The 17,401-nt window shown below is 41.6% G+C and overlaps 2 protein-coding genes across 5 annotated transcripts; one reads left to right on the top strand and one right to left on the bottom strand.

Moving 5' to 3' along the window:
• Positions 1-723: 723 nt before the first annotated feature.
• LOC147335786 (Y-box-binding protein 2-A-like) lies at positions 724-5,329 on the top strand. Of its 4 annotated transcripts, none has more exons than XM_086282111.1 (10): positions 724-884; positions 1,913-1,976; positions 2,067-2,100; positions 2,172-2,261; positions 2,363-2,599; positions 2,727-2,845; positions 2,930-3,173; positions 4,021-4,152; positions 4,251-4,322; positions 4,735-5,329. In XM_086282111.1, the coding sequence occupies exons 1-9, from the start codon at positions 806-808 to the stop codon at positions 4,284-4,286; spliced, it is 1,035 nt and encodes a 344-aa protein (XP_086138237.1). In that variant the 5' UTR covers positions 724-805; the 3' UTR covers positions 4,287-4,322; positions 4,735-5,329. The 4 variants fall into 4 exon arrangements, with proteins under 4 accessions (XP_086138237.1, XP_086138229.1, XP_086138223.1 ...); XM_086282097.1 differs by having other exon boundaries at positions 725-884; positions 4,248-4,322; XM_086282103.1 differs by having other exon boundaries at positions 4,251-5,329.
• A 75-nt stretch (positions 5,330-5,404) lies between these two features.
• LOC147335785 (solute carrier family 2, facilitated glucose transporter member 4-like) lies at positions 5,405-17,261 on the bottom strand. The gene is made up of 11 exons (XM_086282060.1): positions 17,004-17,261; positions 15,112-15,207; positions 12,248-12,408; positions 10,620-10,744; positions 10,401-10,516; positions 9,975-10,137; positions 8,864-9,051; positions 8,646-8,750; positions 8,056-8,157; positions 7,722-7,925; positions 5,405-7,426 (listed from the first exon to the last, which is right to left on the bottom strand). Exons 1-11 carry the CDS (start codon positions 17,034-17,036, stop codon positions 7,190-7,192), a joined length of 1,530 nt encoding a protein of 509 aa, XP_086138186.1. The 5' UTR covers positions 17,037-17,261; the 3' UTR covers positions 5,405-7,189.
• Between the last annotated feature and the right edge of the window lie 140 nt (positions 17,262-17,401).

Here is a 17,401-nt window from a genome sequence, read left to right as displayed (position 1 = left end):
ATCACTCAGAGTTCTTTTGAAGACCTGAAACAGTTTAACAGCAGGTAAAAATGCTAATGTGTATCAGACTGTATGTGTCTAACTTCTACAGTTTCACTGTTGCTGTTATATTGCTGGCAGCTATTGGCTGTCTACATGTTGTATATGCATATTGGGATTTTCACTCACCGATATAAACAGCATTGTATCACAAAGAGACGTTTACCCACTAGCAGCTAAGTTCTGCAGTTATTTATGTTCTGTGAAAAAGACACTACAAGGCTGTGTTTTTAAGCTATAACATATAGATCGATAGAGATGAATGGCCTCTCAAAAACAGACTCCAGTCATTCTATTTTTATATAAATAGAACCTGGCGATTGTCGATTCTATTTTTCTAGTAATATATATATATATATATATATATATATATATATATATACATATATATATATATATATATATATATATATATATATATATCATCATTTCATTCATATATATATATATATATATATATATATATATATATATATATATATATATATATATATATATATATATGAATGAAATGAAATGAAAACAAATCAGCTTCATTTCACTCATGTCTGTCCTCCACCTGACAATTTTCCGTCCCAATTGCCGCCCTCGCTTGACCAATCAGATTCGAGCTCGCGCTTTCGTGGAAACCAATGAGGGCGCGGCTTCCGTCCGGCAGTCCGAGGGGATGCCGGGATAAAAACTTAGCAGTGGCGCTTGGGAAAGTTTCGGGAAGAGTAGGAGGGAGGGGACTCGGGAGTGGAAGTGTAGTAACCCGACAGCGAGCATGACCGACGCCGAGGCGCAGAGCGCTCCACCATCGGCACCGGTGGAAGACAAACCACAGCCGGAGAGGAAAGTTATAGGTGGGTGTAGAAGTACTCTATCCGCCAAGATTTCTTGGTAAATATCCAGAAAACGTTTAAAGTTAGCGCCTTCTGACCGAGCCTGGGTGTGAAAAACAGAATGTGTGTGTTTTTATTTATATATATATATATATATATATATATATATATATATATATATATATATATATATATATATATATATATTTTTTTTTTTTTTTTTTACCCTTCCTTCTGTGATATTTCTTGAAGTGTGTGATCCAAGCTGGTTGAATTTGTGTTAATTACAGCAGCCTGGGGTGCCACTGCTGTCTCCGGTGTGGTACTTTTTAGGCAACACGTGTTTGAGGCTGAGTTTTTCAGGTTTTTCTGGGGACTATATTCCCAAAAAAAAAAAAAAAGCTTAAACTCGCGCTGTTGAAAACGAAGTTATTTGACTGTCACACATATTGGCTTGTAAAGCTCACGCCTATTAATAAAAGGCCTCGAGGACACAGGTGCTTTTTAAAAAAAAAAAAAAGTTTTCCCCACATGTCAGTCCAGTGGCTGCCTCTGGTTTAATCGCAGGTGTTTGTGTAGGTATGGAGCTGATTCAGACTGTATAGAAGTCCATGTTAACCGAACACTTTGAACGCATGACCCAATTGTTCTTCTTTATCAGCTGTCGTTCACGCGCTTGGTAAGCGAAACACGCGCACGCGCCCTCCCAGCTGCAAATCATTGCAGAAGGAAATTTGGCCAAATTGAACTAGTTTAGACTGCCGTAAAACACACAAACGAGCCGGCTTTGAGCTTGTCTCTGTGAGGAAGAATACATCGTTCAGGTGTCCGTGTGACTCGTCTTGAACTCCTTAATTGTCGGAAGTGTTCCCATGTCGCCTCGTGACCTAGTGCAGGCCTGGTTTCAAAGTCTTGCGGTTAATGATTGATCCATAGAGCTCTCACTTGCGAGCAGGTCACCGCTGATGTAATCAAGATAACGGTGTGAGCTCTGAATGACTACTTGCTCTATTACACTTCCTTATTCTTTTGATGTGCTCTTGTTGTAGCCACTTTGGTCCAAGGCACAGTGAAATGGTTCAATGTGCGTAATGGGTATGGATTCATTAACAGGTAAGGTGTTTCGAATTCTCCCTTATTTCTTTTTAGTATTCCTCACTTTTTTCAGTCTATTGTTTGCTAATGAAGTTTCATTTCTTGCAGGAATGACACCAAAGAAGATGTATTTGTTCATCAGGTAAGGTCTTTCTTTTTTCTTCATGGGAGTTAATTGTACCCACATTTTTAATGCTAGCCATGTCTCCTCAGACAGCAATCACGAAGAACAATCCCAGGAAATTTCTCCGCAGCGTTGGAGATGGGGAAATTGTAGAGTTTGACGTGATTGAAGCAGCTAAGGTATGGCAAGGACAAAATGTGACATTCTCGGCTGTTTAAAAAGGTATAAAAAAAAAAACTGCTCTTGGAGAAAGCATTTCAGGCATGTCTCTGTTCCAAAGGGCTCCGAAGCAGCTAATGTTACCGGTCCAGGTGGTGTTCCGGTAAAAGGAAGCCGCTATGCGCCCAACAAACGGCGATTCCGTCGACGGTTCTTTCCCCGAAGCCCTCGGCCCGGCGACCAGAACAAGCCAGCCGATGGGCAAGGTCCTGATACTGACCGATCGGGAGAGAGTGAGGGAGCGAGGCCTCAGCAACGCCGCCGTAGGCCGCGCAGGCCACGGCCGGAGACACAAGATGTAAGCTAAAGCGGAAAGACGGGTGTGAGGGAGACTACAACCTTTAGGATGATGCTGGACATTGAGATGGATTGTAGTTGAACGCTTATGTTGTTAATGGTCTTTTGTCTGTTTTTTTCCAATTTAGGGTGAAGTTGGTGAGCAGAAGGATGGAGACGAAGAGGGTGGTCAGACACAGAGTGATCAGACCCAGAGTGATCAGACCCAGCGGCCGCCACGACGCAGATTCTGGCGCCCATACCGCAGGTAACTTAACGGTCCTGCTTAGACATCCTGTTTGAAGGACTTCTTGATTCTTGAGGCAATTTAATGTGCTTTCCTCGGATTCAGGCCATTCCGTCCTCGCCCACCTCCCAATCAGGCTGTAGAAGACCAGCAGGCGGCTGCACCAGCAGAGAGCCTGGAGAAGAGTGAGCTAAAGCAGCAGCAGCAGCAGCCACAGCACGAGGTGGCGACGGCGGCGGCACCTGACAGCCCTCAGACCAATGGAGAAGCAGGGGAGGGCCAAGGCCAGAAACAACGCCGCCAGTTCAGACGACGCAGGCAAAGGAATTCAGAGTCCTCTGTCTCCAAAGTAAGATATTTTTGATCTTCAGCTATATCAAGATCACTCAGTGAGGAAACTATGCACAGATGAGCTGTTAGTGATGTTTGGGGAGGAAAAGATCACTACCCACATGAGCTTATTTTTCACTGCCAAGCTGTCCTGGTCACAGAAAACGATTATCAGAAGATATTAAGGCTCTAATGCAAGCAGTAAAATGCTGAACACTTATCGTCACCATGCCCGGCGGATGGGCTGGCGGGCGAAACGCACCTAAGTTTGAATACAAGAACGAGGTGATGTAATAATAGTAATAATAATAATGGATTTCATATATATAGTGCTTTTTGGGGCCCTCGAAGCGCTTTACAAAACACTGGTGGAGGCAAACTACAGTTGTAGCCATAGCTGCCCTGGGGTAGACTGACAGAGGATACCATGGGTGTGTCTACAAAAGTCTTGTACAAGTTCAAATCTCAGAGGTCACACTTTCTCTAAATCACCTAGGATTTTCAAATTTATAACTTGGTTGCATCTGATAGGGTGCTGGGGGGAGCACTGAGAGCTGCCATCATTTTTAAATATACTTGTACTGTAAATGTTTTTGTATATTTTACAGTCAATGTGGTGTTCTCATTGGCTTTAATCAGGATTTGAGTGGAAAAACTACAGTTCGCCTCATCTGAAAATATGCCTGATTGACAATGAAAACCCTTAAGTCCCTGTAATATTTATACTGTCTAGATGGTAGACAGGAGTCTAACTATTAGATGAATTTCTATGGTTTTGTGCCTGTATGATGGTTTAGCTGGATCTTCTGAAGTTCTAAAGCTTTGGTATTTTACTAATATTTTCACATCTTTTCCATGTATTGAAGAATGATACAGAGAAGTCTGCATCAGAGCCTAGTACCCCACCACAGACCTCAAAGCCATCTGATACAAAACCCACATCAAAGTCGCCAAAGACCTCTCCTAAAATCTCCCCCAAAACGGTAAAATCGCCTGAGGTAAGACATTAAAGTTGCTCTTTGCTTTCCCAGCTGGTTCATTTTTCATTGGTAGGTGTTTTGTTGACAAATCTCAGCTGTGTTCTTCACTTCAGCAGGCAGCTCCAACAACTGTCCCAGCACCAGCAGAGTGATGACCACGAGGATGGTCACACGACCCTTGGCAAGAGGTGGGACCCCACACTAAAGTGGCGCAACCTTGGATTAGACAGGGTGGGAGACGTGAGGGTGTAGGGTTGCACTTGTGCTGCATGTGCAACATTAGCAGTCTGTCACAGAGGGCCTGATGATGGACATTAACTCTTTAGTCAAGTAAATGGATTTAAGGCGGAATGATGGCATTGAAAGGAGTCTTTGAGAACGCTGCCTGTGTTTGGAGTCAGACTTTTGTTTAACACAGGGAAGATTTTTGGCTCAAATTCTGGGAAATTGGATTTTCTTTCAATATAATCCTTGGCTCGGGATTAAAAGTGCCCTTTTTATTTTTTTATTTTTAAATTAAAGGTCTTCTTTTTTTTTTTTTTTTTTTTTGGGGTCTTTCTTTCAATCCATCTCTCCTGCGCTTTCTTTTGTTTCTCATAGGTCCTAGGGTTGGAGGACTGGACCTATTTCAGACCACATGCACTGCTCTCCCCTCCCTGCACTCCCCCAATCCTCCATCCTACCACTTCTCACAGTCATCCTTCAGGCCCCTTCCCCACCCCCTCATCTTGTCTTGTCCTGTCCACACTGACATCTGGAGAGGGTGGGAAGGGAGCGCAGGTTAAGGGGATACAGGTAGTTGGTGGGTGCACATTTAGAAATTGAAAGTACAGCTTTTAAAAAGGGGGAGAGAGGAAAAAATGGGAATGTTATTCCACCCCCTTAGAAATATTTCCTTTAATAGAGCAGATGGGGCCCATCATGTAGTTTAATTTGGCTTCTGATTAATTTGGTTAAAGAGGGGAAAGCTAAGCAGGTCTGCGATTGGTGATGCATAATGGGAGTCTGTTTAGTTCTGTTAACACCTCAAATCAATTCTTGAAACGTACTACTCCCTTAATCTTCTTGGTTGAGGTTGGATTAGAAAGAAGCTTAATTTCCTTTTTATTTTACTTGTGTGTGCTTTTCTTTGGAGGGGATTATGTGCAATGTTAATACTTAAAATGCTAATTAATAAATCATGTTTGCAAATCAAGATTCATTCCCTTCTGACTGGAGTGCAGATTCACTGATGCCTTTGTACCTTTTTTTTTTTTTTTTTTTTTTTTTTTTTTTTTTTTTTTTTTTTTTTTGGCCAAAGAAATTGGATTACTTTTGTAGTGAAGAAATTGAAGGTGTAGAAATGAGGGTTCTTCAGGTGGTTTCATTAACAATATTTGCAGTACTTTCACTCTGGTTACATAACCACTGCATCAACATTCACACTATACAGATTACAGATCTCTGACACATTAAAGAATAGACTGCAAACGGCACACGTGACGGATGCAAAGAAAACACAACAAAAACTTGGCGATTGTGTGGCACAAACCTTGAAAGTCGGTGCTTGTACTTGGAAATTTCTCGAGTCTGCCTACAAAGCCGAACACCAGCTGGAGTGCGTAAAGAATTTAAAACCTAGACCCTCAAACACACTATGTACACATGAAATACAAAAGGCTTGATCAGAAGTAGCATTTCTGTGGTGCAGTGAGTTTCCTATTAGAGGAGTACTTTCACACTTAAGTTGAGAACACATGTGAAAACTCCAAAATATCAGCATTTTGGTACTGATGCAGAAAACGCTTTTGGTAACCTAACAACCAGAGGAGTATGAAGGCTCATGTTCAAATTTGAGGCAAAATTTTGTTTCTTTACTGAAACTCATTTCCCCAGAGCACTACCTATACTGAGCAAATCACAACCATGCATCCAACAACGATAGTTTGTTACGACAGTTTACACTTTCAGGTCACACCGTACTGCGTCACACTATAATCAGATTGGTTGCAGTCCAGTCCTGTCAACATGAACTTAGAATTACCTTTGCTGTAATTTGTGCAAATGAAATCATGTGGACAGAAGCTGGCAGGGGCAGACCATTAACTGTCCAGACTATATGAATGTGACACTCGTGTCCTGGGATGACCCCTCCATCGGCTAATATCTGGAGGAGTTCAGAGCAATGTCTGTGAAATCAACTCCAGAGGCATTTTGGTCCGCTTGATAATGCCCCTTGAGAAGTTTCAGACTGGTATTTTTACATTGATGCCAGGTTACACTTTGGATACATGAACATAGCACATAAAATCAGTTTCTAAAAGTATAACATGATTAAATGCATCTGTTACCTGTTCTTAAAGAACAAAAACACTACCTACCCATCATACTACCTTTTCTACATCTGCTTTGAGTAAATAACGGCTATAAATACCGGGTGTTACAGACACACTTCATTTGGCGCCAAAAAAGATTCAAAACCCACAGTATGTCGACGTGATTCCTGTCATTGGAGATCAAAAAATCAATTCATATGTTAATCTCTTAAATGTGTGTTCCCATCTTTGGTAAAAACAGGCATGCTCCATCACACTCCTGGCTGCTGATCCTATTGTTTCTATGCCTAAAAACTTTGAAAACTGTAGATATCTGTTTATAAAGTGCAGGAATCCCCAAGTCTCTCCACACCCATCTGTCAATACTGCAACTGATTGCCATCACCATGGAATAAAGTCTTATTGCACTGGCAGTCAATGCCAGACAGGCTGTTCTTATTAGCATCTTCTTCCCTTGAAACTACAGCAGTCGACCTTTACTCCACTGGTTCGTAGCCTTTCAAGTGAAGCCAGAATTCATAACTATTAACCCTGTACTGCAGTGCTACCACCAAAGGACAATTCCATAACACCCAAATTGTCACACACTTTTAACACTGCTTTTTCACCACAATCTATGTGGAAAAAAAATAAAGATCTCAATATACATATTAGCAAATAAAAGTTTGGTGTCATGCCCCTTTACCCAACTTTTCTCAAGCTGAGCTCAGTTCCATTTTTCTCAGTTCCATGGGGCATCTTCAGTTCATGGTATCCTCCCCCAAGTAGTCCATCTCAGTGATGGGTTTGTCTATGTCCATACCCATGCCTATGCTCATATCCATATCCATCATCCCTCCAGCTGAATGCTGGTGAAAATTGGCTGCAATCTGGTCAAAGGTCTTGCCCCGTGTCTCTGGTACCCGGAAAAATGTGAAGATGAGGAAGAACAGAAGAAGAGCTGCGAAGATCAGGAAGACATATGGCCCACAGAGGTCCTGCAGAAGGACGGGAAGAAGGTCGGATTATAAAGAGTTGAACTTGATGCCACGTGCCTCTATTAACCGGTCAAGTAGCGGTTTTCATGTTTTCATCTGTCTGTCCAGACTTAACTTTTCAAATGTGAATAAAAAATTTGATTTTGTAAGGTTGGTAACCTTTAAAGACCAAAATCTAATCAGTTTATCTAAGAGGATAAAAGATTGTCGAGCCAAAAAAGAATAACAAAACTGAAGTGGGTGAAAAATGGAAAAGCATTTGTGGACATACACAACATCCATTGTGGATACTCACAGCGACATACTGGAAGCACATGCCAATAATAAAGTTGGCAGTCCAGTTGGAAAAGCCTGCAACAGCCATGGCAGCTGGCCTTGGACCTTGAGAGAACAGCTCAGCTACAAAGAACCAGGGGATGGGACCTGGGCCAACCTCAAAGAAGGCCACAAAACCAAAGATAGAAAGCATGCTGATGTAGCTCATCCATGGAACACTGTCCTATAGAGCAGAAGAAAAGTGGGTTCAGATGTTTGTGGAGACTAGAAATCATATATAAAATACCGAAGTCTGGAATACCATAGTCTGGATTTTATTTATTTTCCTTTTTTTTGGATCGGGGCTTACTTACAAGTAAAGCAAGAGCCACGGTCATGATGACGGCACAGATGCACATTCCACCAAGTCCTAGCATGTGGAGCGTCCGTCGACCCGTCCTCTCTACCAGGAAAAGCTGTTAATATGAAGGTAAAGGGGGGATGGGGGGTTAACCTCAGCTGACATTTGGAGCTAAAGCATTTGATTTGGTCAGATTCTTTCTCAAATATGTATAACGTCAGGTCACTATAATGCTAAAACCACATTTACCATATACCTAACTGCAGTTCAGGACTTCTAAAACAGTGTTAACCATAGTTTAGCAGTGATTTTACAAGCGTGCGCTCATAAAACAATCTATTGTATCAAATTACAATAGTCAGTCTCTAACCCTGAAGCCGTGGCACTCTTACGGCTAAAGTCGTACATCTTTATCCGCTTGATGACACTGAAACATTTTGACTCCTCTTATCTTGTTTACCCTTTGATAACAGTGTTAAACAGTAATAGAGTGACTCTGTGACAGGGCGTGAATGTTTATTGTTCCAAATTCAAAAAGTTATTTAAACGCTCCCAAATTGAATTTCAAAAGTGCGATAAAGGCATGTCGGTGCGATTTCTCACCGAGACTACCGTGAAGGCACAGTTCACCACCCCGGCTCCTATGGTGGCATAAACTGGACTCTGGACTCCTGCTTTCATGAAGATACTGGTGGAATAGTAGAAGATCTGCCAGAGGAGTAAACAAATTTAGGTCAATGTTGAACAGCACTGGCTCCTGATTTTAAAGGACTGCTTGTTTCTGGAACTTTAGGTGAGTCAGTGTAATTTGAAGGACTCACTGCATTAACCCCCGACAGTTGCTGGGAGAGCTGCAGGAGGATGGCGATGATGATGGGCTGGCGGTAAAGCGAAGAGCGAAAGAGTTCGGGTATGGACACCTTCCTCTCCATGTCCATCCTCCGCTTCTCCTCCTTCATCTCTGCCAGCATGTCGCCCACCTCCTGTCTGCCTGTTAGCCTCCTCAGGCCTGCAGAAAGTAGAAATGTAGGAAGTTTTTTTTTTCATGTACAAAAACTCATCTGACATTTTAGCAGCTAATTCCGTAAGTCCAACTGATACTCTGTACATTGAGTCCTGTAAATGTCTGATAAACCCAGACATCATGAGTGCGGAGTTGATCTGACCGAGGAACTGGAGACACCACACAGTATGTAAAGGCAAGGCCAAATAGCCGTGGTTTAAACTATAACCTGATTTATCTACTATTTAACTCACCGTGAGACTATGATTTACAGAATTAGTTAAAAAATATTTTAAAGTAATTACTGAGGCCATAAACTCAGCAGAAAAAACAGTTTACTGTGGTCAGAGATAAGACTTTGGTAGAATCAGACTTCTTTTTGCAACCAGAGGAGTCTCCCCCTGCTGGCCAAAAGAAAGAATGCAGATTTCAGGCACTTCGAGTTAGTTTCGCTTCTCAGGTACGAACATTAGTATCCATCAGTTATATATAAGAACGTATAAAGTGATATGGGTCAAAGTGGGACAAACCCAAACACAGTAGCTGACTGCCCCTCGCTGAGCTTGGTTGAACTGAAGGTTTCTTCCTGTTAAAAGGGAGTTTTTCCTTCCCACTGTCACTAAGTGCAGTTTTCTCTTTATTATTGTAGGGTCTTTATCTTACAACATCAAGTGCCTTCAGATGACTGCTGTTGTGATTTTGCGATATATAAATTAAATTGAATTGAATTGAAATGAAATTGCAAAAAAAAAAAAAAAAAGATCCTACATTTCCCAAAATGCAACTCAGCAGCTTATTTTATAAGGCCCTATCTGCCTCCTAATGCTAAAAATCCAGTTTATAGTGTAGAATTTAAAATGTAAAACTTAGTTACATAATAAGAATAATAATAGTAAACCAAGACCTTAAAATAACGCAGCCCTACTTACCACTCTTGGCGTGGTGCTCCTGACACCGGACGATGTAGAGGAATCGGGGGCTCTCGGGGCAGAAGGGCAGCAGAGCCATCTGAAGTACAGTCGGCACAACAGTTAATCCCAGCAGAACAGGCCATAAGTGCTCACTGCCGAGTAGCGACTCCAAGCCGAGGACCTGCACAGGGAGAGGAAGCAAGTTTGAGTGTGTGACATTTCAAAAGATAATATGATAAAGCACCTAAAGACAATCCTTTATAGGTGGAAGTAAAGGAAAAGACGGGGAGGTGCACAGACAAAGAGAATGGATTTGAGGATTCAAGATGTGTTTTTTGTGAGCAGACTTTTTAAACGTGGCCTGGAAAGGCCCACTGAATGTCGAGGACATGGAGACAGAGAGAAGATGCCGATGCTATTTATAGACGGTCGTTCCTGCCATACCTGTGCGAAGAGAATGCCAGTGACAATAGCCAGTTGGTGCAGCGTCCCCAAAGCTCCTCTGAGACTCGTAGGTGCTATCTCACCCACGTACATTGGTGTCAAGCCAGATGCCAATCCTGCATCAAAGGAAGAGTTAAGGAAGCAAGAGATTGTTAAACCACTTATTAAATGGACACATTAATGGAGAGTAAAAGAGGGAAGAGACAGTGGCCAGCTCACCACAGTAGGCACCAATGATAAAACGTCCAAGGATCATCATTTCAAAGGAGCGGCAGAGCTTGGACATTCCCATCAGACTTCCTCCAATAAAGGCAAACAAGTTGTTTATAAGCATGGCTTTCCTCCTGAAAGAAGCACAGACCTGCATTTTTGAAACCATTTTGAAATGATAAAACAGCAGGTTTTTTGTCCAGCAGAGTTGTGCACATCTAGTTTGGATATGCACACTGTTTAGTAGTGAAAAACACTAAGAAGCCACTAGAGGGCAGTATCACACAAAATTATTCAGTATCGCACAGAGACACTGGTTTATTCAGCACTTTAACATTTGATCCACAAAATCCTGTAGAAGGCACAGAGGAGTATTAAAAAAAGTAACATTTGTGACTAGATTTTGCAGTCTGGTGTTATTTTACTTTACTAGACTGTGATCGGAACCAAAAAAGAGTCTTTCCCACCTAATTTAGAAGTAGCACGGTTCCTACAGCTCAGCTTACACTGTCAGGAATTTACTTGACACAAGCAACAAGGTACCTCACGTATATATTTTGTAACATTCTGTTAATACCTTGGGTTGAAAATGTTTTTTTAATATATATTTTAAAAGTCACTGAAAAGTTGCTTCTGATGAGGTTGTAAGCTTATGTAAGCTGCACATTCAGGACTCTGTTAAAATGTCCTTTCAGCCAGTGGAAGCTGTGGACTGCAGCCCAGTTTGCACAGACTCAGGTTACAGCGGGAAACTGGGTCATAACATCCCGGACAGAGCTTTCACTGAATGACTGGTTTTATTTTTGGGCTTATACAGAACTGAGAAGGAGATATTTATGTATCACAATGAAGGCTAGCTAGAGAAGGCTTTGGACTAGTATTGTCGTTTGCTTAGATTAAGGTTTTAATTGCTCTGTTTATAATGACGATTTATCATTTGCTGTTGAACACTGTGTGGTGTTTTGTCGTGTCTGCCTGGCTGTTTCCTAAAACAGTCTTGGTTATCGTTGTAGTGCATTAAAACTTGAAGTCTCTGTTTGTGGTGCTTTTTAAAATTGCTTTCTTGTTTTTCATTCACCCTTAAAACCACGTTTATATGGATCCACTCCCGCTGCATGCAAAATCCTACTTTCCTTACATAAGTGTGTCTTTTTGTGTGTGTTTGAGTGGACTGGGTGCTGCTTTCTTTCTTTTTTTAACTGAAGATACTTCAGACAAACTCCCTACCCACTTCACTCTTTATTAACCTACAGCTTCTATCCATTTACACATGAAAAATCAGACCTTTCATTTGTATGTAAGGAGACTGCGAAGTATGTGTGTCATTCAGGAAGAAGAAATGTGTACTTCTTAAATCTTTGCTCATGTATTCAGACTTTGTGCAGTTTGTTTCAGATTTCCAGAAAATCTTGTGGTTTGCTTTGAGTAATCTGTGCAACCATGGGCACAGACGGAAACCATCCTCTAAATGTTACAGTTAAAGCAGAGTGTAAGATTAATGAGCTGCAGCCTGTTCTATCTGCTCCATCTCATAAAACAGTATTTCATAGGCTTAGCTTCATGAACCCATCAGGATAAAAGCAACGTATCCCCTCGAGACCACTAGAAAAGGCTAAGCTTGACCTGCGTTGTCTCACCTGCCCAGCCATTCAGAAACAAAACCCACACAGAAGGAGGAGACCATGCCGCCGATGGAGAAGATGGCAACGGACAGCGACCAGAGCGAGGTGAGGGTCCCTGTGGGGATGGGCTCCCCGTACCGGTACATCCATGTTGCATTGTAGTCCCCCTCAATGATCTGCAAGGAGTGCCAAGATAAGTTGGAGCAAGTGACTAGAGGAGTGAGAGAAGAGCAGCACAAACTGCACTGAAAAAAAGGCCATGTTGGATTTACTTGATTCAATAGTGGACATTGGTTGCACACAAATGTTTTGCTTTGGCAGAAACTTAAACAATTGTGTTCAATCAACACAACTTTTTCATATTCAATAAACATGTGCATTTTGTGTTCATAAAACGCGATTGAAACATGTTTAGATGAAGTAAGTTGAGCCTTTGGAATATTTTAATCCTTCACAATTTTGTCATTTTATTTCAACACTATTAAATAACATTTACCCCAATACTACTTGCTCATTTAAATACTACATGTTGTCTTCATATTACATAATGTTCAACAAAGTCTAGAGTCTGGTTAACATAAAAATTTAATGGATCTACAACAACTAACATCCTATCTTTATCCTGGTTGCAGGGGGGCTGGGAAATAACCCTGAATTGTTAGGCAGGGTACACCCTAGACAACCATTTGCACTTACATTGACAGGTAATTTAGAATCATCAATTAACCTAACTCTAACAACTGCACAACTTTTAACTGTGGGAAGAAACCGGAATACCCAGAGAGAAACCAGTGCAAACTAGCCAGATTGTAGATTTGAACCCAGGATCTTCTTACTGTGAAGCAACAGCACTAACCACCATGCCACCAATCCAGACTTAACAAAAGTAGGAAAGCTATGATTTCAAGGCTTGATGCAGAATTTTTTTGTACGTTTTTGTCCTTGACAGGTTAATCCACAATAAATAGCAATAGCATACACGTGGTGTGTCGTAGTTGTCTGCCTCTTATAACGCCAGTGATTTTCCTACAGTTTGACATCTCGTGCGATCTTGTGAATTTCACGAGTTCAGCAACTAACCACTCTTACTAGATTGTATCATGTCATCTTAACAAGGACAAATTAAGTTGTTGAATTTCGTACAGATCCTTCATGATTTAATTACGTTCATAGAAGCATGAAATTATTGTGTTTAAATTACAAGTTAGAGTTTTTTAATGTAAAAAACACCGAATTTACTTTTTTCAGTATATCAAAAAAAGTAGTGGAGGCTACTCGATTTGACTGAGATGGATTCCTGAAACCACGATCCAAAGTATACGAGACTGAAAGTTATTGACTTACTTCACTCGAACATGACATGAACAATTTAATCTAGCCTCTCTGTAGATCATGTAGTTTCTACACTATGTAGTTACACTTAACTTTAAAGCATGAGGCGCTTATGTTAAATACACGCAAGATGCTTACGTAAATCCAAGAGTTGGCCAATCCCTTTTTTTCAGTGTGGGTAAAAGGGAAGGTAAGTTTGGAGCGAGGTCTTGCAGACAGGGCCCGAGTAGAGCTTAAAATCAGCTTTTGTAAACATGGAGTATATAAAATGGGCTGCTTGAAGGCTGGTGGTTAAGTCACTTGTCTGCATGGCTTTGGGCGAGATACTAAATACAGTGAACTACGACAGGAAAAAAAAGCTATATGTCACTTTAAATATGAACTTGGATTAGATAAAGGCTTGCAGCGTGAAGCGCTTTGAATGGCTGCATGGACCACAAGAGTACTATGTAAATCAGGCCATGGGCTATTTAAATAGACAAGCACACCGTGTAAGTAACAGCTTACTCCCATGAGTTCATATTTTCAGAATGCTTTCCTCATTTTTTTTTAAATATAGACTTATATTATCTCACATATACACACTTGTGCACATTCTCATATTAAAAATTGGGAGGTTTCAGTTAATGAGATCTTTGTATGTACAAGTAACCACCGAGAGCCAGAGGTTTCGAGTTCAGAGTGCTCTAAATACTCGGTTTCAGAGGGTTTTTCTCTGTTCTTGGATCTACATGATGTCATAGAGAGTGGAAAACCCAAACATGGTCACAAATCAGCCCCACCCAGCTGCTGTTTAAGTGATCGCTTTACGTGGGGCAGCCAATCAGAAGAAAGCAGGATTAAAAAGGCTTAAAAATAGAGTGACCTTAAAGGGAGTGTTGCTCTTTGTGTCACACTATTTGTAAGAAAGATGTATTTTGTTAAATCAAACAAGTGATCTGTAGATAATTATGCTCACATTTTCCCAAGTATCAGACAAGTTTAGTTGATAGCTGCCCTCACCCGTGCCAGGATTTTAATGATGGATGTCAGAGCTGAGATGCCCATAAATGCAAAAGGCTTTTCTACACAGCGTCCAAGTACCGTGGCACACAAATGAAGGGCCGCTCTGTTTAAAGAGATAAATGCGGATAAACGCACAAAATTTGCTTTCAGATGTGGGAAATGAATCATATTTCTCACGCCTTTTTCTCATCATGCAAACAGAAACATTTCCTTGTTTCCATGACACCTGGAGCAGGGATGTGTTGTCATTTTTGTGATGACACGTAAAGATGGAAAGGAGCCTCGCCCTGCTGTGTCTGTGTCACCTGACTTTGCTTCGGAAGGCTTCACATGACATAGTTTTATTCTTTTTGGTTTATTGTCTAAACATCACCAGGCAGCGTGTTGTGGTGTCAAAGCACACCACCTTGTGAAATCAGGCGAAGCGACTTTGTTGACGTCTGGTTAAATGACAGTGTTAGACTCGTGCATGACACCAGTGTTACATGTTTTATTCTTTCATTTTATATTATGTCCATTCGTCTTTCTTTCTTTTTTTTTACCTTCTGTGGCGCATTGATGACACCGATGTTATATCCAAACTCCAAAGATCCAAGGACAGCCGTGAAGACTGACAGAGCGAGGGTTCCAGTCACTGTCTGCAGCAGAAACACGCACACACACACACACATAGACACACACACACACAAAGAAGTGAATTACAAATAATTTGTTTTTCAGAACAGTGAATAATCCTGAAAGGTGTTTTCATAACTGTAACAATAAGATAACTGTTGGACAACCACGATTATCTTTTTAACTCTCACTCACTCACTCTCTCTCTCTCTCTCTCTCACACACACACACACACACACACACACACACACACACACACACACACACACACACACACACACACAACACTGCTGCTCAGCTAACGTCAACTATATATATAACCGTGATCCTGACTAGAGACAATCTCTGCAGTGCTGTTCATGACTTCTCTGACTACTTTCATGTCGACGCCTGAACTTTAGCTTCCCTCCAGTTTCCCATCAGCCCTCTGCCACCTGTCTGCAGGGTGACAGACAGGATGACCTTGGGGAAAATGAACTTCTTCCACTCCAGCATGGTTATAAAATTTTAAATTTCATTTATTTATAGGTCTTTTGTGCTTTTGGAGTTACGCCGCCTGTAAGATTTAAGTCTGTGATGAACTGTTGGATGAACACACAAACACAGACGGGTACTGTCGAAACAACGAGCTTCCTGAAAAGTTTTTTTTCCCATTTTGGTGACGTGGGCTTATGGACTGATACAACAGCAACATGATGCTGGTGATGCTGGTAAAATTTGCTGGACCTAATTTGACCCCGCAGTTCTGCTCAGCCACCTTCTGCAAATATGTTGTCCGTGTAAATCTGTAACTCTTGACCTTGCTGAGTTGAGCTTTTGATAAGTGCTGCTTAACATTCACAAACCACAACAAAGAGGTGTGTAGTGGTGAGCGTGTGCGTCCTTGTGGAAAAGGTAAAGTGCCAGAAGTGGCCACTAATGTTTCATTACACATCTCGCACTTCACTGCATGCACACTTTGCAGTAAATTTCCAGGCATTATGCATGAATCTGCACCTGCTTGTATTTACTGTGAGATACAACACAAGCCCAGATTAAACACAAAACTATCTCAGGTTGTGCAGGTTATCTCCGTCTTTAAGTGATTTCAATAGAGACAAGCACATGACTGCTTCTTCCCCTTTTCAGATTTTATGCTTAGGGGAAATATTTTTGCATTAAACACAAACACACACACACACGTACGTACGCACACACACACACCACATCCCAGCATAGTTTAGTCTGTTTCCAGTTTATTCCCAAAGGGGAAACTTTGGGAATTGTTGCCTTAATTCCAGCGTGGATAGCAGCCTATTCTTCCTATTAATAAGATGATGGAAATCTACATCAGGGGAAAGTCAGGCTTAAAACCAGCACTTAGAAACGATTTCTCCAATGGAGTTTGAGCTGGGCAGTAAACACAGAGTTTGTTTATGAAGGCGGTGGCCTGTCATAAGCTTGCAGTTACGAGGCCTGACTTGTAAACTCAGTTTTGGCCGCTCAAGGTCACCACTAAGGACAGAAAGGCTTCCCCCTCTCTTTGAAACAGAGTTACTCAAAGCTTCTTCTAGATTCATGACTTTCTCAACATTCGGATTTTGCCTTTAAAATTCTGTTAAAAGTGTATAACGGCTCATGGGATTATTTTAAAGAAGCGCACTACAATCAGGAGATATTTAAAGGTTTCAGGTCAGGAAAAAGTGCTGTGCGTAAAATCTTTCCATAGCTGAAAGTACACATTGCAAAGTTCACAAATAACGGCTATCCCTGCAGAAACTTTCTAAACAGGCACAGCTAGATTAACAAACTGTTTATAACAAACTCCAGAAGAAATTACCTCCGCTCCAAGCTGCTGAAACCCGGCCGGCATGATTTTGGCAACTCCTGGCTCCCAGTAGGAGTCTGGTGATAGATGCGTCTGGTGCCAAACGGAGACAAACCCGGGCGTCTTAAAACTGGAGCACTTTAGCACTGAAATCGAACCGAGCTACTAAATCCAAAAGAGAAGAACAAAGAGCTCTGGTGCGTTGTGCCCCGCAGGTTGTCCTCTCTCCTTTGAAGTTTGTGTTGTCTGTCCAGCTGTTAAAGAGTTGACACCGGCATACCCACGTGCACGCCTCTCAGGAGAGGGGCGGGGTGGGGGGTGGGTGGGGGGGAGGCAGACGCAGAGAGGCCCTGCAACAGAGGTCAAGACGCAAGCGGGAAGCTCTCCTGACCTAATCTATCTTGGGCCGC

The sequence above is a fragment of the Aulonocara sp. 'chitande type north' Nkhata Bay genome, linkage group LG3 (genome assembly GCF_057382095.1).
Source record: "Aulonocara sp. 'chitande type north' Nkhata Bay isolate Kocher_YH1m ecotype deep benthic linkage group LG3, A_spYH_male_GT1.1, whole genome shotgun sequence".
In the NCBI taxonomy this organism is placed as follows: domain Eukaryota; kingdom Metazoa; phylum Chordata; class Actinopteri; order Cichliformes; family Cichlidae; genus Aulonocara; species Aulonocara sp. 'chitande type north' Nkhata Bay.
The sequence above is the reverse complement of the archived record's forward strand: the minus strand, read 5'-3'. Positions and strand labels throughout refer to the sequence as shown.